At 43.5% G+C, this 25,012-nt stretch overlaps 1 protein-coding gene and 1 non-coding gene across 3 annotated transcripts in view; one reads left to right on the top strand and one right to left on the bottom strand.

The window, feature by feature from the left end:
- Positions 1 to 515: 515 nt before the first annotated feature.
- Positions 516 to 618, bottom strand: LOC126017076 (U6 spliceosomal RNA). Its single transcript, XR_007498752.1, has one exon. It is a non-coding gene; the product is annotated as a U6 spliceosomal RNA (small nuclear RNA).
- A 9,441-nt stretch (positions 619 to 10,059) lies between these two features.
- COG3 (component of oligomeric golgi complex 3) overlaps positions 10,060 to 25,012 on the top strand; it is an 80,251-nt gene continuing 65,298 nt past the window's right edge. For both annotated transcript variants that reach the window (XM_049778769.1, XM_049778768.1), the window contains exons 1-2: positions 10,060 to 10,350; positions 24,819 to 24,965. In XM_049778769.1, the coding sequence (XP_049634726.1) occupies positions 10,192 to 10,350; positions 24,819 to 24,965 (306 nt within the window). In that variant the 5' untranslated portion in view covers positions 10,060 to 10,191. The remainder of the gene's footprint in view (positions 10,351 to 24,818; positions 24,966 to 25,012) is intronic.

Genomic DNA, 25,012 nt, shown 5'->3' with positions numbered 1-25,012 from the left:
AGTGATAGCACAGTGGTAGGGCGTTTGCCTTGCATGTGGTTGACCCAGGACAGACCTCAGTTTGATCTCTGCGGTCCCCCAAGCCAGGAGTGATTTCTGAGTGCAGAGCCAGGAGTAACCCCCTGAGCACCACTGGGTGTGACCTAAAAATAAAACAACAACAACAAAAAAGCCCTGGGGGCCAAAGCAATAATACAGAGGTAAGGAGTTTGCCTTGCACGCAGCCAACAGAGGACGGACTCAAGTTCAAATCCCAAATCCCGGCATCCCATATAGTCCCCCAAGCCTGTCAGGAGTGACTTCTGAGCGCAGAGCCAAGAGTAATTCCTGAGCTCTGCCGGGTGTGACCCAGAAACCGAAAAAAAAAAAAAAAAAGATTTTTTTTTCACAATGGCTCACTTTCAAACATAAGTGTGGGTATTTATTTCTTTTAAATGCATACAGGACAGTAAATACAGAGCAACAAATCTTTTGTTCAACAATGATTTAGAAGCATTTGAAATTTACATAATTTCAAAAATATGGAACACTTCACGAATTTGCATGTCATCCTTGCCCAGGGCCATGCTAATCTCTGTATTGTTCCAATTTTAGTATATGTGCTGCCGAAGCGAGCACAAAAGATTACTTTAAACACACACACACACACACACACACACACACACACACCCTCCAGAATCCTTAGTACTCAGTTCTGTAAGACTACCTGCCCTCTCTCCCTAAGATTACTTTAAACACACACATACACACACCCCTCCAGAATCCTTAGTACTCTCAGTTCTGTAAGACTACCTGCCCTCTCTCCCTAAGATTACTTTAAACACACACACACACACACACACCCTCCAGAATCCTTAGTACTCTCAGTTCTGTAAGACTACTTGCCCTCTCTCCCTACAATGGAATACATTAACTTGGGTACCTCCTATTCCTAGAAGAATATTAAATATTAAATGCCTACTAGTTGGAATTCGCCTTTACAGGTTTTTTGTCTTGGGGGCCACATCTGGCTCTGTGCTCAGGGATTACTCCTGGCTTTGGGGACAATATGGGGTGCCAGTGATTGAACCCAGGCCAGCCAAGTGCCCTGCCTGCTATACTGTACCTCTGCAGTTTCCTGATTTGGGGGCTGAAATGACAGGCACGTGCATTGCATGTAGCTATTTTCAATATCTGACACTGTGGTATCACCAAGTCCCACCTGGTGTTACTCTCCTGAACACAGAGCTAAGAATAGTCCTTGAGGACAGCTGGATGAGGCACCAAACTACCCCAAACTCCCAGCCTCATTCTCCCCCAATCTTGGTTTTGTTTTTTGTTTTTGGCTTTTGGGTCACACCCGGCAGTGCTCAGGGGTTACTCCTGGCTCTACGCTCAGAAATCGCTCCTGGCAGGCTCGGGGGACCATAGGGGATGCTGGGATTGGAACCACCGCCCTGAATGCAAGGCAAACGCCCTACCTCCATACCTCCATGCTATCTCTCTGGCCCCCAACCAGTCTTGGTTTGTTGAGCCTTTAGAGCTGCTACTGAAACAGAATGTTATTTTCAAAAGATGAGAGAAAGAATGGTGGGTTAGGGAGATAGTTCAGTGATCTGACTCTGGTATCACATAACACACACACCCACACCCACGTACCCAGCCACCTAGTGTAAGTAGCTTGCGCGCGTGCGCGCGCGCACACACACACACACACACACACACACACACACACACACACACACACACACACACACACACACACCCCTAGTGTAAGTAGCCCTGGTAGCCCACAATACTACCAGGCCCAAATGGCATCTCATGGTTGGGCCTGCATATTACATAACACACACACCCACACCCACGTACCCAGCCACCTAGTGTAAGTAGCTCTCGCGCACACACACACACACACACACACACACACACACACACACACACACCCCCTAGTGTAAGTAGCCCTGGTAGCCCACAATACTACCAGGCCCAAATGGCACACACACACACACACACACACACACACACACACACACACACACACACACACACACACACACCCTAGTGTACACACACACACACACACCCTAGTGTAAGTAGCCCTGGTAGCCCACAATACTACCAGGCCCAAATGGCACACACACACACACACCCTAGTGTACACACACACACACCCTAGTGTAAGTAGCCCTGGTAGCCCACAATACTACCAGGCCCAAATGGCACACACACACACACACACACACACACACACACACACACACACACACACACACACACACACACACACACCCTAGTGTAAGTAGCCCTGGTAGCCCACAATACTACCAGGCCCAAATGGCATCTCATGGTTGGGCCTGCATATTTCTGGGAATGGTCCTGAATTTCCAAGCGATGCTGAGGGTGCCCTCAAATCAAAACAAAATTATAAAAGAAGTGGAGATTGGGGTGGAGCGGTGGTAAGGTGTTTGCCTTGCATGCGCTAACCTAGGACGAACTGGGTTGGATACCCCGGAGTCCCATATGGTCCCCCAAGCCAGGAGAGATGTCTGAGTGCATGCCCAAGAGTAACCCCTGAGCGTCACTGGGTGTGGACCCCCCCCCCCAAAAAAAGTGAAGATCACAGCAGGGTGGGGTGGCAGGTAGCTTGGGTTGCTCCTAAGCTAGGATGGATGCCCATCGTGGAAGTTGAGAGTTTGGCTCCTAGGATTGAACCAGCTACTAAAAGAGGAATTATGTTTATTTGTTTGTTTTTGTTTTGGGGCCACACCGGTATAGCTCAGGGGTTACTCCTGGTTCTGTGCTCAGAAATCGCTCCTGGCAAGCTTGGGAGACCATATGGGATGCTGGGGATGGAACCCGGGTCAATTCCAGGTCATCTGCTTGCAAGACAAATGCCTTGCCACTGTGCTATCACTCCAGCCCCATTCTTTTTTGTTGTTTTTGGGCCACACTCATTTCACGCTTAGGGGATACTCCTGGCTTTGCACTCAGAAATCACTCCTGGCTTGGGGGACCATAAGGGATGCCGAGGGATCAAAACGCAGTTCGTCCTAGCTAGTGCTTGCAAGGCAGACGCCTTACCTCTAGCACCTCTGCTCCGCCCCACCAGCTCCATTCTTAATAGAAAATACCATTGATGTGATAAGGACTTTCTGTTGAAAGGCTTTACTTCTGAGCTTCATGAATTAAATCAATCTTTTTGTTTGTTTTTTGAGCCACACCAGGTAATGCTCAGGGTTATATTCAGGCTCTGCACTCAGGAATTACTCCTCCAGGGGACCATATGGGTGCTGGGGATCTGATCTAGGTCAGCAGTGTGCAAGGCAAACACCCTACCCACTGTTCTATCACTCCAACTCCTTAATGTGTGTGTGCGTGTTTTTTTTTTTAAATCTAGACTACTTCATTTTATGTCTTATAAATTTTGTTGTTTTGGGCCACACTGGGCAGTGCTCAGGGGTGGCCCTGCACTCAGGAATCACTCCTGATACACATGGGGGACTATATGGGATGCCAGGGGTTAAACCTAGGACCACCATGATCAAGCCAAATGCCCTATATGCCCCACTTCATTTTAAAATGTACCCATCATTTGTAAAAGTTTCACTTTTAGAGTAGTAGTTAATGTTACACATAATACATAATATCAGTTTGTTCAAGTTTTGTACATGTTCACACCAGGATAAAAAGAAATTTCAGGGGCCGGAGAGATAGCATGGAGGTAAGGCGTTTGCCTTTCATGCAGAAGGTCATCGGTTCGAATCCCGGCGTCCCATATGGTCCCCTGTGCCTGCCAGGAGCAATTTCTGAGCATGGAGCCAGGAGTAACCCTGAGCACTGCCGGGTGTGACCCAAAAACCACAAAAAAAAAAAAAAAAGAAATTTCAGGGCCCGGAGAGATAGCACAGTGGCGTTTGCCTTGCAAGCAGCCGATCCAGGACCAAAGGTGGTTGGTTCAAATCCCGGTGTCCCATATGGTCCCCCGTGCCTGCCAGGAGCTATTTCTGAGCAGACAGCCAGGAGTAACCCCTGAGCATCGCCGGGTGTGGCGCCCCCCCCCCCCCAAAAAAAGAAATTTTAAACTCTGTAAAATACAAATATATTTTGGGGCCAGGGAATCTTTAAAGGACTAGAGTTCAAGCTCTGTAGGTGGGCAGCTCTGGGTTTGATCCCTAACACCACATGCCCATGTAACAAAGCACAGGCTCAGAGATTTAGTACAGGTATTAGGCACATGCATCCAACACAGGATTGATCTTCAGCACCACAGATCTTTTGAGATCACTAGTGTAGCCATGGAGGCCCCAGCACCTCTAGGTGTCCTGGAGACCCCTAGAAATGTAGGGTATGACCCTAGGGCCCCCAGCACTGTGAGGCCTGTTCTGGGGGCCCCCTGTACTGCAGGGCCAAAGCAGTCCCTTGTTCTTGTGTCTAAGGACAGATTAGCCACCTGCCATCTGGCTGAGTAACATCAGAAAAGGCTACTGTTTCCTGAATATCACTTAGGTTCACCCCCCACACCCAATTAAAAAAAACAAACAACAAAACCTACAGAAAAATGTAAGAGTATTTAAAAGTCAATTATATAATTCCTTCCATGCAGGCTTAATAAACATGTAGAACAAGGTCTCAGCCTGTTTAGATTTTCTTTTTTTTTTTTCCCTCTGAGGAGTTAAGTTTTAAAACTTCTAAACAAGAAGGCATTTAAGGAGTTGGGAAATTTGGTTCCTTTGTTTTTAGGGCATTGTCTACACATCCTTCCATCTTTTTGCAATATGACTTAAATGTAGCAAAAGGATTTTTAGTTTTTACAACCACATGAAGAAAATGGATGTTTTTGCTTGTGGATTTGCATAGTTATTGATGCTAAGTATTGTTGATCTGTGATATAAATAATAGCTCCTATTCTCCATATTTATTCATGTGCTAGAAAAACATAGTCTGTAAAAACAATAAATTTTCCATAAGCCTCTATATTTTCAGCTCCTTATTTAAACATTGTTGGATGCAGTAGCTTAAATCTTTCTTCATTATTTAATAGATTGGAGTAATATAGAATAGTAAACATGATTTGTGTTTCTTTCAGATAAAGGGAAACATTTAAATAAAGACAAGCTTCTAAGAGTACAAAAAAGACTGAGTAGAGGCCGGAGATATAGCATGGAGGTGGGGCCTTGCATGCAAGAGGACGGTGGTTCGAATCCCGGCATCCCACATGGTCCCCCTTAGCCTGCCAGGAGCTATTTCTGAGTGTAGAACCAGGAGTAACCCCTGAGCACTGCCGAGTATGACCCAAAAACCAAAAAAAAAAAAAAAAAAAAAAAAGACTGTGTAGAGATATTTGTGTGTGACTGAAGTGGTCTGACTTGGTTCCCAGGGAAAATCCCTGGTCTGGCTGCCCTGCTTGTGCAGGAAAAGTCTCAAGAAACTGTCAGTGAAACCTGCCTGGAAATGCCCAGTGCTCTGCCTGAATTCTGCCCTCCAGCAGCCCATCACTGTGCTCTCTGTAATCAAGCCTGGATCTAAAAATATGGGTATCAAGGTTCCTAGAGCAACAGCTAACAGGATGGTGTATGTATAGGGGGTTTCTTTAATGAAGTAACCTCATGATTGGGGGCACAGATGTGTCTGGTCAGCAGAACAAGAAATGCTGGACTTAGAAGTGGCTCCTTATTTGTTTCTCAGCTTTTTGGTCTCATTTCCAGAATGACTAAAATCTTTATTGGTTTGGTGGGGTTTGTTTTGCTCAGGGATTACTTCTGGCTCTCTGTTCAGGGATCACTCCTGGCAGAATTTCAGACCTTAAGAACATACATACTGGGGCCGGGCGGTGGCGCTAAAGGTAAGGTGCCTGCCTGGCCTGCGCTAGCCTTGGACGGACTGCGGTTCGATCCCCCGGTGTCCCATATGGTCCCCCAAGCCAGGAGCAACTTCTGAGCGCATAGCCAGGAGTAACCCCTGAGCGTTACCGGGTGTGGCCCAAAAACCAAAAAAAAAAAAAAAAAAGAACATACATACTGCTGAGGATTATATCTGAGTCAATTGTGGGCAAGACAAGTGTCCTAATCACTGCACTTATCACTCCAGCCCAAATGATTGCCTTCTTTAGTGTTTGACTGGGGACAGTGATTATGCTTATATTCCCTTCTCATTTTCTTTTGTATATATTTTGTAGCAATTTTCTTTATGGTATCACAAGGATTCTATATACATTCTACAATTGTTAACACTCTAATCTGAATTTATACCAGCTAACCTTAAGTAAGGTACTCAAATTCCTCTCCTTTAGAATTTTGGCCCTTTTGGTTGTTAGTCACAAAATTATAATTTTTATAGTTGTTGTTTTTTTTTTTTATTTGTTGTTAGTCCCTGAGCACAGAGGTAGGAATAATCCCTAAGCACAGCCAGGGGTAGCCCAAACATACAAAGCTATGACTCTTTGGAAAGAGGTATCCATTGTTTAAAAGTACTCTTTTTGTTTTAACTTCACTTTAAAAATTGGTCGTCTTTGGTTGTTTCTTCAATTGCATGTTCTCCCTTGAACAAATATCTTGTCTGCTTGTCTATATATATATATATATATATATATATTTTTTTTTTTTTTTTTTTGGTTTTTGGGCCACACCCGGTAACGCTCAGGGGTTACTCCTGGCTATGCGCTCAGAAGTCGCTCCTGGCTTGGGGGACCATATGGGACACCGGGGGATCGAACCTCGGTCCGTCCAAGGCTAGCGCAGGCAAGGCAGGCACCTTACCTCTTGCGCCACCTCCCGGCCCCTGCTTGTCTATATTTTTGCTTGGTTTTTGACCCTAGAGAAATTTGTGTTCTCTGTTGAACATAAACTAACTCTCTCTCTCTCTCTCTCTCTCTCTCTCTCTCTCTCTCTCTCTCTCTCTCTCTCTCTCTCTCTCTCTCTCACACACACACACACACACACACACATGAGTTTATATACAAAGATGTTCAGATAACACTGATAAACATTTGTAAAACTTTAAATATATAGAACTATAGGGCTGGAGTCATAGTACAATGGGTAGGGCATTTGCCTTGTACATAGCCTGCCTGGGTTCGATCCCTGACATCCCATATGGTCCCCTGAGTCTATCAGGAGTGATTTTTTTTGTTTGTTTTTTGGGCCATTCCTGGTGGTGCTCAGGGATTAGTCCTGGCTCTGGCTCAGAAACTGCTCCCAGAGGCTTGGGGAACCATATGGAATGCCAGGGATTGAACCCGGGTCCATCCCAGGTTGACTGTTTACAAGGCAAATACTCTACAGCTGTGCTATTCCTCTGGCCCAGGAGTAATTTCTGAGCACAGAGCCAGGAGTAATCCCTGAGTGCTGTCAGGTGTGACCTGACAAAACCAAACACCAAAAATAACAACCAAACAAACTGTGGCTTACCAATTAATGTGTTTAAATTATGGGTTGGGATATGGCTCAAAAGAGTTCACATGTTTCATAGTTCACAGGCAGGGGCTCTGGATTATGTCATTACATGGTCCAAATACCCCTAGGAACAACCCCTTAGAATAGAGCCAAAAGTAGCATGCAAGTATGGCCATATACAAGTCACAAACCAAACCAACAATGATAAACTGTTTAAACTAGACCAAGTATGTAACTTAGTCTGAGATTAAAGGGATTAAAAAGCTCATCCTCATGGAGGTTTCTCCTTGTTTTCTCATCATCCTTTCCTTTCCCCACTCTCCTATCTTTGTCCCTTAATTGTACTGCTTACTATCCACATGGTATGGAATGTTTTCATATATAATATTCTCACCACACATTCTGTATGGCTGACACTTTTATTTTATTCAGTATACAGCAGGACATTAGGTATCAAGTTGCCCACATTTAGATGTAGAAGAGATCAATTAATGCACTTGGCTTGTCATGCTCTTGACTGCAAATGCAAAGCTATACAAGCACCAGCAGGAACACGGACCTGACCCAGTGGCTGGTCTCAAGACATGAATGCCTGGGGCCAGAGCGATAGCACAGTGGTAAGGCCTTTATTTGCCTTGCACGTGCTTTCTTGGGTCAATCCCTGGCATCCTCTGTGGTTCCTTGAGCCTGCCAGGAGTGGTTTCTGAGCTTAGAGCCAGGAGTAACATCTGAACGCCCCCAGGTTGGTCCAAAAACAACAGCAACAGAAAGCACACGAATGCTTAATAATTCAACAATTAATTAATTCCTAAGTAAAAAAAAAAAAAAAGACTCACTGGCATAAAAACACCCATTCCTAATGATCAGCAAGAACCACCAGGGGGCACCCCAATGCAGAACTGGCATTTGCGAGAGCAAGGGAAAGAAGGTCAAGAAATCAGGAGTAGGGGCCCGGAGAGATAGCACAGCGGCGTTTGCCTTGCAAGCAGCCAATCCAGAATCCAAAGGTGGCTGGTTCGAATCTCGGTGTCCCATATGGTCCCCCGTGCCTGCCAGGAGCTATTTCTGAGCATACAGCCAGGAGTAACCCCTGAGCACCGCCGGGTGTGACCCAAAAACCAAAAAAAAAAAAAAAAAAAAAAAAAAAGAAATCAGGAGTAGGCATCCCTAGTGCTGGGAACACCCATGCACACTTTCTAAGCTCAACTCTAACAGGTATAGAAGTAAAGTTAGCATTTTTTTCTTTCCTGCTGCATGTTGGATTGTTCACCCCACAGCTTTTAGTATCTATCCTTCGATCTTACTTACTGTTTACTATTACTGTGTTAACCTTAATGGTGACTTTTAATTTTATTAACTATAGATTGGAATTCTGAGGGATAGAATTTTCACGCCTTCATTTATTTATGCAATAAGGCATCTAAGTGTGGTCTCAGATTATTTAATTTTATGGGTCATAATACTATTATTTTGTTGTTGAAATCTATAACATGATTTAAGTAACAGATGACATGCCTATGTCATGGCTTTTTGTTTTCCTTTTGGCAGGGAGAACACCGAGTGGTGCTCAAGAAACACTCCTGATGGTGCTGAGGGTCAAACTAGGGAAGGCTGTGTGAAAATCAAGTGACTTACATGCTGTAGTATCGCACTGGCATTTGGCATGAATTTTTGTCCGATTCTTCAGTGTTAGAAATTGTTCTCAAAGAAGAAGAAAACAACAACGACAAAAAAAAACAAAAACAAAAGAAAACCCCAAAAAAGAAAAGAAAGTGTTCCCAATTATTTACTATTAATGATGGTTCATAATTTAAATAATTATTTCCTTTTGTTGTTTTATTTCGGGACACAGCAACACTCAAGGTTTACCTCGAATCCCCAGCAACACTCAAGGTTTACGCCTGACTGAGCTCAGAAATCATTCCTTGCAGGTTCGGGGGACCATATGGAATGCTGGGGATGGAACCAGGTCGGCTGCGTGCAAGGCCAACACTTGCTTACACTTGACTGTAGTGCAAATTCATGCTTCAGTTGTTAGATCTGTCCTCCCTCTCAAGATCATTGTTTACCTGACACGAGTGCTTCTATTTTACACATCATATAATATATATAATATAATGTAATATATAATATATATTTTACAATTATATAATATAGTGTATAATAAATATATATTTATATGTGATATATAAATATAAAATTATAAAATATAATATAATAAAGTAATGAATATAATACATATTTTACACATTATATAACAATATATAAAATATATTTTACATATTATATATTTTATAAATTATAAAATATAATAATATTTATAAATAATAATTTTATAAATTATATATATTTTATTATATAAATTTTACACATTATAGGCTCTCCTCAAAGTCGAAAAGTACAGGCCACAAGGTTTGCTCATTCAGACTATCCAGTTTATCCGGAGGAGTCTCAACAAGGTCCCCTACTGGCTGGGTCCTGAACACGACGTCCACAGACTGAACAAATAACAAGGTTCCAATAAAGTTATTGAAATCGAGCGACTTTCGGTAGAGGCATCCCGATTTCCTAGCTCGCTTCCGGAAGTACTTGTTGCTCCGTTTAAAAGCCACGTAGCTCCCGAGTCTCGGTCCCGCCCCTCGGCGCTACGTAAAGTGCTTCCGGGTCGCGACTTCCGGTCCAGCTCATCTCCCTTCACCCGGCACACGGGTGCCGCGCTGGAAACCTCCCGGAAGTGTCCCGGACCTGTGTGTGTGTCTGTCGTTCGGGGTCCCCCCCAAAGCTCCCGGCTCTGGCCGTGGGGGGCCGGGGAGCGGCGGCGATGGCGGAGGCGGCGGCGGCGGCGGCGGAACGGGACGCTCGGGACAAGCTCGCCTTCTGGGACCGGAGACCCGACACGAAGGCGCCGCTCACGGAGCGCCAGAGGGACTCGGTGCTGGAGCTGAAGGCGGCGGCGGAGAACCTGCCGGTGCCCGTGGAGGTGAGGGGGCGAGCTTGCACGCAGACCCCCTTGCCCAGACTTCCTTCTTCCCTTCTGGGGTTCGGCTGGCTGCCCTGGAGGGAGAAGAGGGGGACCCGCCCTGCCCAAGCTGGTCAAGGCCTCAGCCCTGCGCGCCCCCCACTTGCCCCTCTGCACCCACAACTCCCCAGATCTTGCTGCTGCACATCAACGCCGAGAAGGAATGCAAGCTCTCCTTCCCCGGGGGGCTTTGTTTCCTGCCTCAGTGGGCCCCACTTGCCACCAGCCTTCTGGGGCAGCATGAACCTCGAACCCCCCTATGCATCGTTTTCATTCATCCCCAAGCCAACCTGCAGCTCTCGATCTCGACCCCGAGCAAGGCTAGGAGATCAGATTTTGTTTGGATCTGGAGCAGAGCAATCAAAACCAGCTTTTATTTATTTATTTATTTATTTGTTTGTTTGTTTGTTTTGGTTTTGGGGCCATACCGGTGGTGCTCAGGGGTTACTCCTGGTTCTGCACTCAGGAATGACTCCTGGCAGGCTCAGAGGGGATGCCTGGGGATCGAACCTGGGTCTGTCCTGGCTAGGCAGCATGCAAGACAAAAAACGCCCAACCGCTGTGTGCAATCTTTTATTTTATTTTATTTCATTTCATTTTATTTTATTTTATTTAAAAGTCAGTCAAATTGAGCAGTGGGGCAATCTTATCGCTCCGGGCCTCACCAACTTTCTTTTGAAAGCTGGGTCAGTCCATTTATTAAAGGAGCGCCTGTTTCCTTCCGCCTTTTCCTTCTTCTAGACCGGATAACTATTTGGATGCTAATGCGAATGACTGTGTGATTCAGCTTCATCAGCAATGGTGGAAGTCAGGATGCTGAGGATCCTCTTTTTGGTAGTGGTGGTGACTTGTATTGGGCGTGAGCATTCTTTGTACCTTTTGGAATCGTGTGGGTAGGCAGATTGAGAGTTGAGAATGAAACTACCCCCTCTTTCTGCCCTCAAACTTCAAACCGTGGTTTGCAAGATTTCTTCACTTTTACTATTTTGTACAGTGTCTGAGGACGCAGGTATGTTTTCGAGGTGATTTCTGTACACCTCTAGGATGCTGTGTGAGCCTGAAATAAAACAGTCAGCAGGTTGGGCGTTACTTTGACTTGGCTCCCAGAGTCTTGTCAGCTTTTGGCTAATAAATCGTTTTTTCTGGGATGATTCCATTGCACTTCTCTCTGATTGGGCTTGTTATGAGTAGCAGAATGTATAGGCATCACAGCACTAGTTTCTTGGAACAAAACTCCCAAGAAAACTAACCTGACTTGCTCCTATGGTTTTGGGTCATAAATTATCTCACTCATTTGAGGGGGGGGTGTTACTGAGTTTTCAGGGCTTACTCCAGGCTCTATGATCAGGGATCACACTGGCAATGATCAGGGGGAGTTTGTGGAACACTGGGGATTGAACTGAGGTGGCAGTGTGCAAGGCAAGGCCTTTATCACTATGCTATCTTTCCATCTCCTTAAGCTATTCATTCTTACTGAGCATGAAGAAAGGATTGGGAGTAAAGTAAGTGAAATTTTTTTTTTTTTTTGGTTTTTGGGCCACACCCGGTAATGCTCAGGGGTTACTCCTGGCTATGTTCTCAGAAGTTGCTCCTGGCTTGGGGGACCATATGGGACACCGGGGGATCGAACCGCGGTCCGTCCAAGCGCAGGCAAGGCAGGCACCTTACCTTTAGCGCCACCGCCCGGCCCCAAAGTAAGTGAAATTTTTATTTTACCCTATTCTTTCACATTTATGCAATGTTACAGCTAGCATTACTCTCATGCAGTCATCTAATATATATTATGTACCTTCTGTGGGCCAGATCTTGAGAATAAAAAGGTAAATAAAACAAGATTCTTAGCCTTATGGAGCTGACATAATTGTGGTGATCAGACTGTGTGTTAAAAAGGGTTAAAACGGGGCCGGAGAGATAGCATGGAGGTAAGGCCTTTCTTTCTTTTTTTTTATTTATTTTATTTTTTTTTATTTTGGGCCACGGTTACTCCTGGCTATCTGCTCAGAAATAGCTCCTGGCAGGCACGGGGGAACATATGGGACACCGGGATTCGAACCAACCACCTTTGGTGCTGGATCGGCTGCTTGCAAGGCATATGTCGCTGTGCTATCTCTCCAGGCCCAGGAGTTTGCCTTTCATGCAGGTCATTGGTTTGAATCCTGGCATCCTATATGGTCCCCCAAGCCTGCCAGGACGGTTTCTGAGCATAGAGCCAGGAGTAACCCCTGAATGCTGCTGGTAAAAAAAAAAGGGGGGGTGGGAAGCAAGGAAGTTTAGAGGGTGCTTGATGTAAAACATATGAAAAAGGATGACATTATGCCAGAGAGGGATGAGCTGTGTGCCCTTTTAGATAAGGAATGCAGGCTTTTCCAAGAAAGTGACAGGCTAAAGCAAGAACTTCTGAAGAAGTAGAAGCTATTTTTCAAAACTAGAGAAATAACATTTTCACTGGGGAAATACAGTGATAGCACAGTGGCAGGGTGTTTGCTCTGTATGCGACCCGAGATTGACGTGGGTTCAATTCCCAGCATCCCATATGGTCCCCTAAGCCTAATAGGAGCAATTTTTTGAGCACAGAGCCAGGAGTAACCCCTGAGTGTGGCTGGGTGTGGCTCCCCTCCCCCCAATAACATTTTCACTGGAGGAAAAAATAGTGTGAGGTCATATATAGAGGATGAACTTGAAACATTGAGGGCTTCCATAAGGGACTTCTTAGCTTGGCATTGATTTCTTGTGAAACTGCAATAGCCATTGTTTTCCTTCTTGGACCCTCAAAAGTAATTTTCTTGTTGCTCTTTAACTCTCTCCAGCCCTTATTCCCTTTTTATTATTTTATTTTATTTTATTTTTTGGTTTTTGGCTACACCTGGTGATGCTCAGGGGTTACTCGGCTGTGTGCTCAGAAATCTCTTCTGGTTTGGGGGACAAAATGGGACGCCGAGGGATCAAACTGTAGTCCGTCCTAGGTTAGCTTGTGCAAGGCAGACTCCCTACCTCTTGTGCCACTGCTCCGGCCCTCTTATTTCCTTTTATTGAAGTGTTTGTTTGATAGGTAAACTATATACATATCTTTCCAATTTAATGATAAGAAAGATTTTTTTTTTTTTTTTGTCACACCCGGCGGTGCTCAGGGGTTACTCCTGGCTATTTGCTCAGAAATAACTCCTGGCAGGCATGGGGGACCATGTGGGACACCGGGATTCGAACCAATCACCTTTGGTCCTGGATCGGCTACTTGCAAGGCAAATGCTGCTGTGCTATCTCTCTGGGCCCTGATAGGAAAGATTTTGAGGGACATAGATCTAGGTATTGGGTCACACCCTACTGTGCTCAGGGCTTACTCCTGGTTCTCTACTTAGATATCAATCCTGGTGGGGTTTAGGAGACTCACAAGTGGTGTCAGTGATTGAACCTGGGTTCTGAAGTGTTCACAGGCCAACAATGGAATTTTTTGTCCTTGTTACCACTCTTGTACCATTAATGCTGAAAAAGAAAAGTTTCATTTTGTATTTTTTTGTTTTGTTTTTGGGTCACACCAGCGGCTCTCAGGGATTACTCCTGGATGGAGAGCCTTCCTGAACTCTGGGTCTGCCACTTCCCAGCTCTTTGAGTAACCTGTTTTCTCACATATTTTCCTGACTTCTAATAGTAGCTTGATGATACAGCCACTGCAGTTCCTATTTTGAGAGATGATGTTGAGGATTAGAAGCTTTAAAATTATTTTTCTATTATAGAGAGTAATAGCAAGGTTCAAATCAGACAAGGTTCAAATGCTTTACCATTCCAGAAGGTAGACTTTAGCAAGAATCCAGGTACAAAACCCTATAGATCTATTTATTTATTTAATTTATTTATTTTGGTTTTTGGGTCACACCCGGTGGCGCTCAGTGCTTAATCCTGGCTCTGTGCTCAGAAATCGCTCCTGGCAGACTCAGGGGACCATATGGGATGTTGGGATTTGAACCACCATCTGTCCTGGATTGACTGCGTGCAAGGAAAAATGCTCTACTGCTGCTATTTCTCCGGCCTCATTTTGTATTTTGTAGGGTAAATATATACATAAAGGATTTTCTCCGATGTTCCACGATTTCTTGGAGCTGAATTATAAAATAGTTCCTGTGTAACTGGACGTTGGCAATTTGAATGACCAGCAAACTATGACTATTCTAAAGCTGTTAACTTTAGAAAATGACTTTCTCTTTTGAAGGAGAACTTATCTTGTAAGGAGTTACATCATTTATTTCGGAGTTATATTTTAAAAAACCCCAAAGAATATTAGCTTTATTATAGCTAAGGCAGATTTCCTAGTAGTGATGGTTATCTTTCTGTTGAATTCAGTGTTGTAGTTTTTTAAAATATATATTTCTTTTTCTTGTGCTCAGAAGGCCACTCCCTTCAGTGCTTGGGCACGGCTTGGTGCCAAGGATTAAACACGGAACTTCCTGAATATAGTATTCTTGATAAAGCAATAAAATGATTTCCTGGTTCTTTTCTTTTCTTTTTTTTTTTTTTTTCTTCGCTGCTTATTTTTTTTATTTTTTCTTTTAGGTGTGGCCCAAAAGCAAAAACAAAAAAGAGGAAGGAAGGAAGGAAGGAAGGAAGGAAGGAAGGAAGGAAGGAAGGAAGGAAGGAAGGAAAGAGGGAGGAAGGAAGGAAGGAAGGAAGGAAGGAAGGAAGGAAGGAAGGAAAGAGGGAGGAAGGAAGGGAGGGAGGGTAGGAAGGAAAGAAGGAAGGAAGGAAGGAAGGAAGGAAGGAAGGAAGGAAGGAAGGAAGGAAAGAGGGAGGAAGGAAGGGAGGGAGGGTAGGAAGGAAAGAAGGAAGGAAGGAAGCCCTGGTTCTTTTCTTACGACTGGGTGACTTTAGGAATATTTGACTTATCTGAACCTTCTTTATAAAATGGGGATAATAGCATTTATTTTATGGGGAGGTATAAAAACTTAAGTGAATGCATATGTATAAAATGTATTTAGTAAGCTTTCTGCTGATAAAACACTTCCTGTGCTTTCCTGCAAATGATAATACACCTAAACAGCTAGGATGGGTATCATTCAGACAAAGAGAAGAGCACTTTTGGAAAGCTTTGAGACTCATCTGTACTTCTTGAATGATTTGTTCCAAGGAGAAAGTAATAGCAAGTTTCCCTGAGGAATGAATTGATTTGATTGCTTATAAAAGTAATTTTCTCCAAAAGTGATACTTTCCCAGGAGTGCTAGAAATAGTTTGGGAACTGTGCTAAGTTAGTTTTGTACATTTTCCCTTTTTTTTTTTTTTATTCCTTTCTGCCTTAGCTGGTCAGGGAAGGCTTGGTGGTTTATTGTAGGTAATATTTAATGTTCGGGTCCTTGTTCTTCATAAACTCGGGTAGCTCTCCAGGACTGCTAGTCAGTGACTTCTGTCTGTTCTTGCTCTGGTGGTGTCTCTACTAGCTTGAAAGCCAGTAGAGTAAAGTGAGTTAGAGGCATCCAGTCATTTTCTCTTCAGGGATGAATGAGGTTAGAACAGGCACATTTATTATGCCACTGCACACACCTTCATTTGCCATCTTGTTTAAGATCTGTGAGAAGATAGGTGGGCAAATGTACCCAGTGGGGCATTTTCTTCAATGGTCTTAAAGTTAAAGCATTGTGTTTTATCTCTTTTGTATTTGGTTTTGTAATTGGGAGGGTGTGTAACACCGAACTGTAAGGGACATATGAGGTGCTGGGATCAAATTTAAGTCAGCTGCATGTAGGGAGGTGCATTACTTGTCCCTTTCAGAACAGCAGTTTTAAAAGTGGCTATACTGTGCCTTCTGTTGCTTTGGGAGAAAATCGTTTGGTTATAGAATAAGGAAACGAGACAGGAAACCTGTTTCTGCTACTTAAAAGAGCTTGTGATTGGAAATAGTATTTGTGCTTGAAATAGTCTAATAGAACGCTATTTCCTAACATGGAGAGCACTGTATTTGTCCTCAACATCCAGATGGGTGATTTTCAATCTTTTTATACTTTCAGACTCATGCTGGTTTGTAGATGGCATGTGAAACAGGGGATCAAGATTACATATTCTTTTTTTTTGTTTTTTGTTTTTGGGCCACACCCAGCAGTGCTCAGGGGTTACTCCTGGCTGTCTGCTCAGAAATAGCTCCTGGCAGGCATGGGGGACCATATGGGACACCAGGATTCGAACCAACCACCTTAGGTCCTGGATCTGCTGCTTGCAAGGCAAACACTGCTGTACTATCTCTCCGGGCCCAAGATTACGTATTCTATCTGAAATATAAATAGTAGCTTGGCAAGTACCCAGGGTTTACATTCAATTTTATTTTATAAAGTAAACTAGTAGTTAAATATTTTTTGAGTTCCAGATGACTGAGAACATGTGCATGTCATTCCTGGGTCCTTATGAGATAGTATAAATGTAGGCACACCAAAAACAAATATGGTATCAGCATCCTTCAGCTTTGGTAAATTGTGGAGTCCAGGAACCAGGCATCATTTAAAAATGTTCTAACATTACAGAACAAGTTGTAAGTTTGTTATACATTATAAATACTCTAAGTTTGATCTATTTTGATACATGAAATTTTACAAATGATATAGGTGACCAAATTTGAGAGTAAATATAGCAAATATAGTAGAAAGTAACGGGTGCTATTCTCAGGGCATTAGTAGGTAGGACCTAAAATTGGTAATTCAGATACTGTAATAATTCAGACACTATACACATTTATATCTGTTAAAAATGTTTCTAGAGTTACGGATCAAAGATAAAAATATTGAAAATGGGGGCACAGCGGGTAGGGCATTTGCCTTGCACATGGCTGACCTGGGTTCAATCTCCAACATCCCGTTTGGTTCTTAGAGCCTGCCAGGAGTGATTTCTGAGCGCAGAGCCAGGAGTAGCCCCCCTGAGTGCTGCTGGATGTGGCTCCAAAACAAAACAATACAAAACAGAAACAAAAAAATATTGAAAATGGTTAAAGTAGTTAAACATGTAGGTAGAGGGATTGGAGAGATACTATTGGAGTTAAGGCTTGCACTCAGTCAATCCTGGTCTATTCCCTGCAGTCAGGAATAACACTGAACGTTGTCAGGTGTGGCCCAAACAGCCCTCCTCCCCTCCTTTTCAGCAATCACCCAAAAGAAATGTAAATAAGAGAGGTGGTTTTATTTTTAACTCATTATGTGCATGATTATTTTTATGTCACTATGTACCTTAAATATTACTGTGAAAGACTTGTAATTCACGTTCGTCACAATAAAATTATTTAAAAAATTATAATAAATGGACTAGAGATTCTAAAAAAAGATATATTTGGCTCCCCCCAAGTTTTTTATTCTACCCTCAAATTGCTAGAATTATTTCTCAAACTATAAACATGACTTAGAGAAGAAAAATGAAAGGATATGGGCTGGAACTATAGTTCAGTGGGGAGGGCGATTGCCTTGCACTTGGCTGATTTGGGTTCAGTCCTTTATCCCATATGGTCCCTTGAGCACCATCAGGGGTAGTTCCTGAGAGCAGATCCAGGAATAACTCCTGAGCATTGCTCAATGTGACTCAAAAGCCAAAAAAGAAAAAAGATAATGAAAGTATAGAGTAGAGGAAACTTGCTTTTTACCTAAACTTTTTTATTCATGGGGATGAAGAGATAGTATAACAGGTAGGGCTCTTGCCTTGCATGCTTCTGACCTAGACCCAGTCTCTGCCACTACATTTGGTCCCCAGATCCTGCCAGGATCACCTTTGCACTGTTGGTTGTGGTCCTAAAATCACAAACCAAACAACAAAAGAAAATACATTTTTACTCCTGAACTTCATTTATTTACTTGGGGGTGGGGGGTGGTCATACCTGGTAGTGCTCATGGGCTACTCCTGGCTCTGTGCTCAGAGGTCACTTGACCTGTAGTGCTTGGGGATCTTGTGCAGTGCCAGGGACAGAACCGGGTTAATTGCATGCAAGGCAAGCATATAACCTCTTTACTGTCACTCCAACCTTTAAATTTTTTTTTTGGTGGTTTTTGGGTCACACCGGGCAGTGCTCAGTGGTTATTTCTGGCTCCAGGCTCAGAAATTGCTCCTGGCAGGCCCAGGGGACCATATGGGGCGCCAGGATTCGAACCGATGACCTCCTGCATGAAAGGCAAATGCCTTACCTCCATGCTATCTCTCCGGCCTCCCAACCTTTAACATTTTTTTTTTTTTTTTTTTGGTTTTGGGCCACACCCGGCGGTGCTCAGGGGTTATTCCTGGCTGTCTGCTCAGAAATAGCTCCTGGCAGGCACGGGGGACCATATGGGACACCGGGATTCGAACCAACCACCTTTGGTCCTGGATCGGCTGCTTGCAAGGCAAACGCCACTGTGCTATCTCTCCGGGCCCCCAACCTTTAAATTTTAAAATAATGAGTCCATTATAGTTCAGTGACATTAGAGATAGTTGTATTTTGACTTCATTATTTTAGCCATGTCCAGTGATACTAAGGTTTGTTTCTGTTGGTGCTCCTAGGACCATGTAGTGAAAGGATTGAACGCTGAGCCTTTTCCATGAAAACATGTGCTCCCACCATTGGATGTTGTATTGCCCAAGAGTCATGAATCTACCTACCTACCTACCTGCCTGCCTGCCTGCCTGCCTGCCTGCCTGCCTGCCTGCCTGCCTGCCTGTCTGTCTGTCTGTCTGTCTATCTATCTATCTATCTATCTATCTATCTATCTATCTATCTATCTATCTATCTATCTATCTATCTATCTATCTATCTATCTATCTATCATCTATCTATCTATCTATCTATCTATCTATCATCTACCTATCTATCTATCTACCTATCTACCTATCTACCCACCGACCGACCGACCGACCGACCTACCTACCTGCCTGCCTACCTACCTAGCTACCTAGCTACCTAGCTACCTACCTACCTACCTACCTACCTACCTACCTACCTACCTACCTACCTACCTACCTACCTACCTACCTACCTATCTTCTATCTATTTTTGTGCCACACTGGGCATTCCTTAGGGTTGTTTTCTTAGCTCTTTGTCCAGGAGTTACTCCTGGCAGTGATTAGGGACTATATGGGATGCTGAGGATTGAATCTGGGTTGGCTGTGTACAAAGCAAATACCCTATCCTCTCACACTGGGTGAGAGTTACAATTTATTTTTTTATTTTTTTTATTTTTGGGTCACACCCGGCAGCGCTCAGGGGTTACTCCTAACTCTATGCTCAGAAATTGCCACTGGCAGGCACAGAGGACCATATGGGATGCCAGGATTTGAATCATCTTCCTTCTGCATGAAAGGCAAACGCCTTACCTCCATGCTGTCTCTCCAGCTCCGAGAGTTACAAATTTAAAGTAAGGAAATTGGGGCTGGAGAGATGATTTAGAGCTATGGATGCATAGCATATGGATACCTGGGTTCTATCCCTTGGGGAGTACCATCAGCACTACTGATGTGGTTTTGAAAGCAAAATAAAAGAATGAAAATTAAACTAAGGAAAGAAAATAAAAACAACAAATCCTAGAAATATAAAAAACCACTTTCTGTAGTGCTGGTCTGCTAGAAATAACTTCTCTCAGCTTTTTTGGTGGTGGTAGTTGATTGGGCCATACAGGGATGTGCCTCCTGCGGCCCGCAGGTAAATTGAGTTTGAGACCCCTGAGAGGTTAAATAAAGTACTTCCCTTGTTTGAATTCACAATATCTCATAGGGTCTCTTAGGCATGGCCAGGGAGTTACTCCTGAGACCTGAGCCAGGCTACAGGAATAGTTCCTAAGCGTTGTTTTATTTGGCACCAAAAATAAATTTACCTCCATTCTCTCTTTTTCTCCCTCTCCCCCTCTCTCTCTCTCTCTGTCCCTCTCTCCCTGCTCCCTCTCCCTCTTTCTTCTGTTCCTCTCCTCTCTCTCCCTCTTCCTCCCTCCCAAACACACATACCCATTCCTGGCTCTGCTCAGAAAAAAACTCCTGGCAGTCTCTGGGACTATATGGGATGACAGGGATCGAATACGGGTCAGCTTCATGCAAGGCAAATGCCCTATCTGCTCTTCTATCACTCTGTCCCTCTCTTTATGTAATTTTTTTGTATTTTATTTTTGTATTATTTGGTGGGGGGGCGTCGCACCCTGTGATGCTCAGGGGTTACTCTTGGCTATCCGCTCAGAAATCGCTCCTGGCTTGGAGGACCATATGGGATGCTGGGGTCAAACCAAGGTCCTTCCTAGATCAGCCATGTGCAAGGTAAGGCAAATGTACTACCACTGTGCTATCGCTCTGGCCTCTTTATTTAATTTTTTGTGATTTTGTATTTATTCATATATATTTTTTAGGGCTGTGTTGTGTGTCCTGATGAGTTTAGTGCAGCTGTTCTTCATCTGTGTTACCATGCTTTTTATTTCCATTTGATGGTTTTCATTTTTATGCTGAAAATTGGCATCTTCTCTTTCATTTCATTTATATGTATTTAGATAGTAGCTTTTAAAATGGTAGTTCCGCATACATACATAATTTTGTCTATATACAAATATATGTTTGTGGGGTTGAACTCAGGACCTCATACATTCATGGCATACTTCTATAATCTCTCTCGCTCTCTCTTTTTCTCTCTCTCGCCACACCTGAGATACTAACTGGCTCTGTTCTTAGGAATTACTCCTGGTGGCATTGGAGGGACCATATGAGTTGCCAGGGATTGAACCCAGGTTGGCCACATGCAAGGCAAATACCCTCCCTGCTATACTATCACTCTGTCCCTATTTAGGTCATCTCTGATTCCGCCTTTGTTGATTGCTTAGTCTGGACAATGACTTGCTTTGATGTAGTCTGTTGTAGGTACAATTTTGGGTGGTACTCTGAGATCAAATCCAGAACCAGCTACTCCTAGCCTCTGGATAATGAGTTTTTTGCTTTGGTTTTAATGTAATTTAATTGATCCCTGGGCATTGTGTGAGGGAAATAGTATAATGGTCAGGAGACAAGCGCCCCTCTTAGATTAGTTTGTTCTTTTAGGGATTGAATCACTCTAGTCAGCCAATTCATTCTTGATTTCAAAACAACAGCACCTTCAGTTCTTGAGTGGCAGCAAGGGGTTTCTGATCATGCTCAGGAATACTTGGTACATAGCACTCCAGCCCATTGAATTCTTTTCTGAGTGCTAAAATCTAATAATTCTTGGGGCCAGAGAGATAGCATGGAGCTAAGGCGTTTGCCTTTCATGCAGGAGGTCATCGGTTTGAATCCCAGCGCCCCATATGGTCCCCCGTGCCTGCCAGGAGCAATTTCTGAGCCTGGAGCCAGGAATAACCCCTGAGTACTGCCGGGTGTGACCCAAAAACCAAAAAAAAAAAAAATCATTTTTCTATTATAGAGAGCAATAACAAGGTTCAAATCAGACTGAACTAATAGAATATGCTTTACTATTCCAGAAGGTAGACTCCAACAAGAACCCAGGTATAAAACCCCTTAAATTTATTTATTTATTTATTTATTTATTTATTTATTTATTTATTTATTTATTTATTTAATTATTTTGTTTTTTTGGGTCACACCCGGTGGTGCTCAGGGGTTATTCCTGGCTCTGTGCTCAGAAATTGCTTCTGGCAGACTTGGGGGACCATATGGGATGCTGGGATTCGAACCACTGTCTGTCCTGGATCGACTGCATGCAAGGCAAACACCCTATCACTGTGCTATCTCTCCGGCCCCATAGATTCTTTTTTTTTTTTTTTTTTTAATGGTTTGGGCAATACCTGGTGGTGATCTTGGTCTACTCCCAGCTTGGTACTTAGGGGTCACTCCTGGTGGTGATGAGAACCATTCAATGCCAGGGTCAGATGGGGCTATTTGAGCCGGCTCCCTGCCACCCAAACTTCTGGTACTTAAAAGGTTGCATCTCTGAATTAGTGAGGGTACATTTTGCATCTAGTTTATTTTAGCTTTAGGGATAAAATATTATTTTCAGGTGACAGTTCTTTTTCTAGAGAAATAAGACAGGGAGACATTTTCTTAAGGCCTAAATCAGATCTTGTGTAATATCATGCTATATGTGCCAAAATCCTAGAGAAGGAAATAATTAGGTCCTTTTTTTCCCTCCAATATCCACCTAAGCTTTTTTTGAGGTCTGAAAATTGTATGACTAAATGATCGTTTTCCAAAGTTGGTGATAGGGGGCCTGAGTAATAGCACAGTTGGTAAAGGTATTTGCCTTCCATGTGGCTGACCTGGGTTCATTCCTGTATGGTTCCTGCAACCTGCCAGGAGTGATTTTTGAGCACAGAGCCAGGAGTAAACAATGAACACTGCTGGTTGTGGCCCCCAAACAAACAAACAAACAAACAAAAACCAAAAACAAAGTTGGTGATAGCTGCCCTATGTGGGGTGGGGTGGAGGGTTGTACCTGGAACAGTCAGGTGTAGTGGTCTCTGACACAACTGGAGGGCACTGTGAACAATTTAAAAAAAAATGGAAATGTTTGATTGAGTTTCCAGTATACAACGTTCCACCAATAATCTCTTAACCAGTGTTCCCTCCACCAGTGTCTCTAGTTTGGGAGGGTGACCTACCTGAATGGCAGGCATGGTTTTCTTTTTTTTCCTTTCTAGGCTGTCATTTAGTATATTGTTACTGATTGTGTATTTTGCATGTCACTTTATCTCCTTTTAGCACCCAGTCCTAGATTATAGTGACCACTTCCCTCTATCATTGTTGCTATCGTCCCTTCCCTGACCTGCCTCTCCCTCCCAAACCCCACTTCCTAAGGACCAGTTAGGCTCTTCACTTCCATTTTGGAGGGTACTGTTTATTTGCTTAAAGAAGGTAGTCTGTGGCCTAGCAATAGCATAGCAGGTAGGGTGTTGGCCTTGCATGCTGTTTGGTTCAGTCCCTGGCATCCCATATGGTCCCTTGAGCCTGCTATGAGTGTGGTCTCAAAACATAAGCAAACAAACAAAGAAAAGGTTGATATCTAGAGGGAGCTGAGATTTCTTTTTCTAAAAAATGAACTGTAGGCAAAATATATTTGGAAACCTCTGGACTAAATTAATGCCTGCATTATCTTATTTAGTAAAAACTAGAGAATACTGTAGGCCTGATGGTCTCAGTCAAGTCTTATAGGTAGCACTCTTCTGAAACTCATGGAAAGTTAATCTTTTTTTTTCAATTATTATTTCAAAACTTGTCAGCAAGAGGTGTGGATGAAATAAGTTACTAGGTGGCTAGGAGATGATAATGGTTTGGGGTAGCTAATTCTTTTTTTTTTTTTTTTTTGGTGTTTGGGCCACGCCACAACCTGCTGACGCTCAGGGGTTACTCCTGGCTATTCACTCAGAAATTGTTTCTGGCTTGGGGGAACCATATGGGACACCGGGAATAGAACCACCATCTATCCTGGATCAGCTGTGTGCAAGGCAAGCTGCTGTGCTATTGCTCCAGCCCCTGGTAGCTAATTCTTTTTTTTTGTTTGTTTGTTTTTGTTTTTTGGGCTACACCCATTTGATGCTCAGGTGTTACTCCTGGCTAAGCGTTCAGAAATTGCCCCTGGCTTGGGGGACCATATGGTATGCCGGGGGATCGAACCGCGGTCCTTCCTTGGCTAGTGCTTGCAAGGCAGACACCTTGCCTCTAGTGCCACCTCACCGGCCCCGCTAATTCTTTTTGGTTTTGTTTTTGAGCAGCACCTGCCAGTGCTCAGGATTACTCCTGGTTCTACACTCAGGAATCACTCCTGGTGGTGCTAAAGGGACCAAATGGGATGTGGGGATTAAACATGGGTCAACTGTGTTTAAGACAATTGACCTACCTGCTATATTATCACTGTGGCCCCTGGTAGCTAATTCTTCTGTGTGAGTCATTTTCTGATTTGCTAATACCAATAAGGTTAGGATTTTGCTTTATGTATCTGGGAGGGTAAGCTGCTTTCCACAGCACATAGGGTTTGCCTATGATGCTACTGCAACAGGGATTCTTGTGAGAAAATGTGTGTGTATTCATTACCAATATTAGAAAGCTAACTCAGACACCTGAACTTTAGTAATGGTGAGACATCAATGTCCTATTTACATTTCATAACTACTGTTTAATAAATAGAGCATTCTTATAAAAGCATCAGTACTTAATGAGATTTGTCAATCTCAAATGATTTAATGGAAAACATTTTTTCTTCTAAAGAACCCGAGGTAGGGGCCAGAGAATAAGTAGCACATCCAGTAGGGCATTTGCCTTGCATGCTGCCAACCAGGTTCCATCCGATATAGTCTCCTGAGCCTGCCAGGAGTAATATCTGAGTTCAGAGCCAGGAGTAACCTGAGTGCTGCTGGGTGTAGCCCCAAAACAAAACAATAAAAACAACAGTAAAACAAAAAACAACTGAGGTACAATTATGAATCTTGAATTAAGTTCAGAGAATTTTCAAGTTATTTAAGTATCTTTGTGGTTCTTCTTTTTCAAGCTTCCAGTTGAAGACCTGAGTAACTTCACATCCCAGTCATTGTCCGTGGCACATACTTCACTCGTACCTGAATCTATGGAAGACATTCTCTCGAAGGGTTTCACTTCCTTAGAAATGGAGGAGGAGAGAATTGAAACTGCTCAGCAGGTGAATGACAGTCTTGTTGCTAAGGATTTTTGACCATTTTACATGAT

Source organism: Suncus etruscus, chromosome 8, assembly GCF_024139225.1.
Source record: "Suncus etruscus isolate mSunEtr1 chromosome 8, mSunEtr1.pri.cur, whole genome shotgun sequence".
NCBI lineage: Eukaryota > Metazoa > Chordata > Mammalia > Eulipotyphla > Soricidae > Suncus > Suncus etruscus.
Note: the sequence above shows the minus strand (reverse complement) of the source record. Positions and strands in the feature narration are given on the sequence as shown.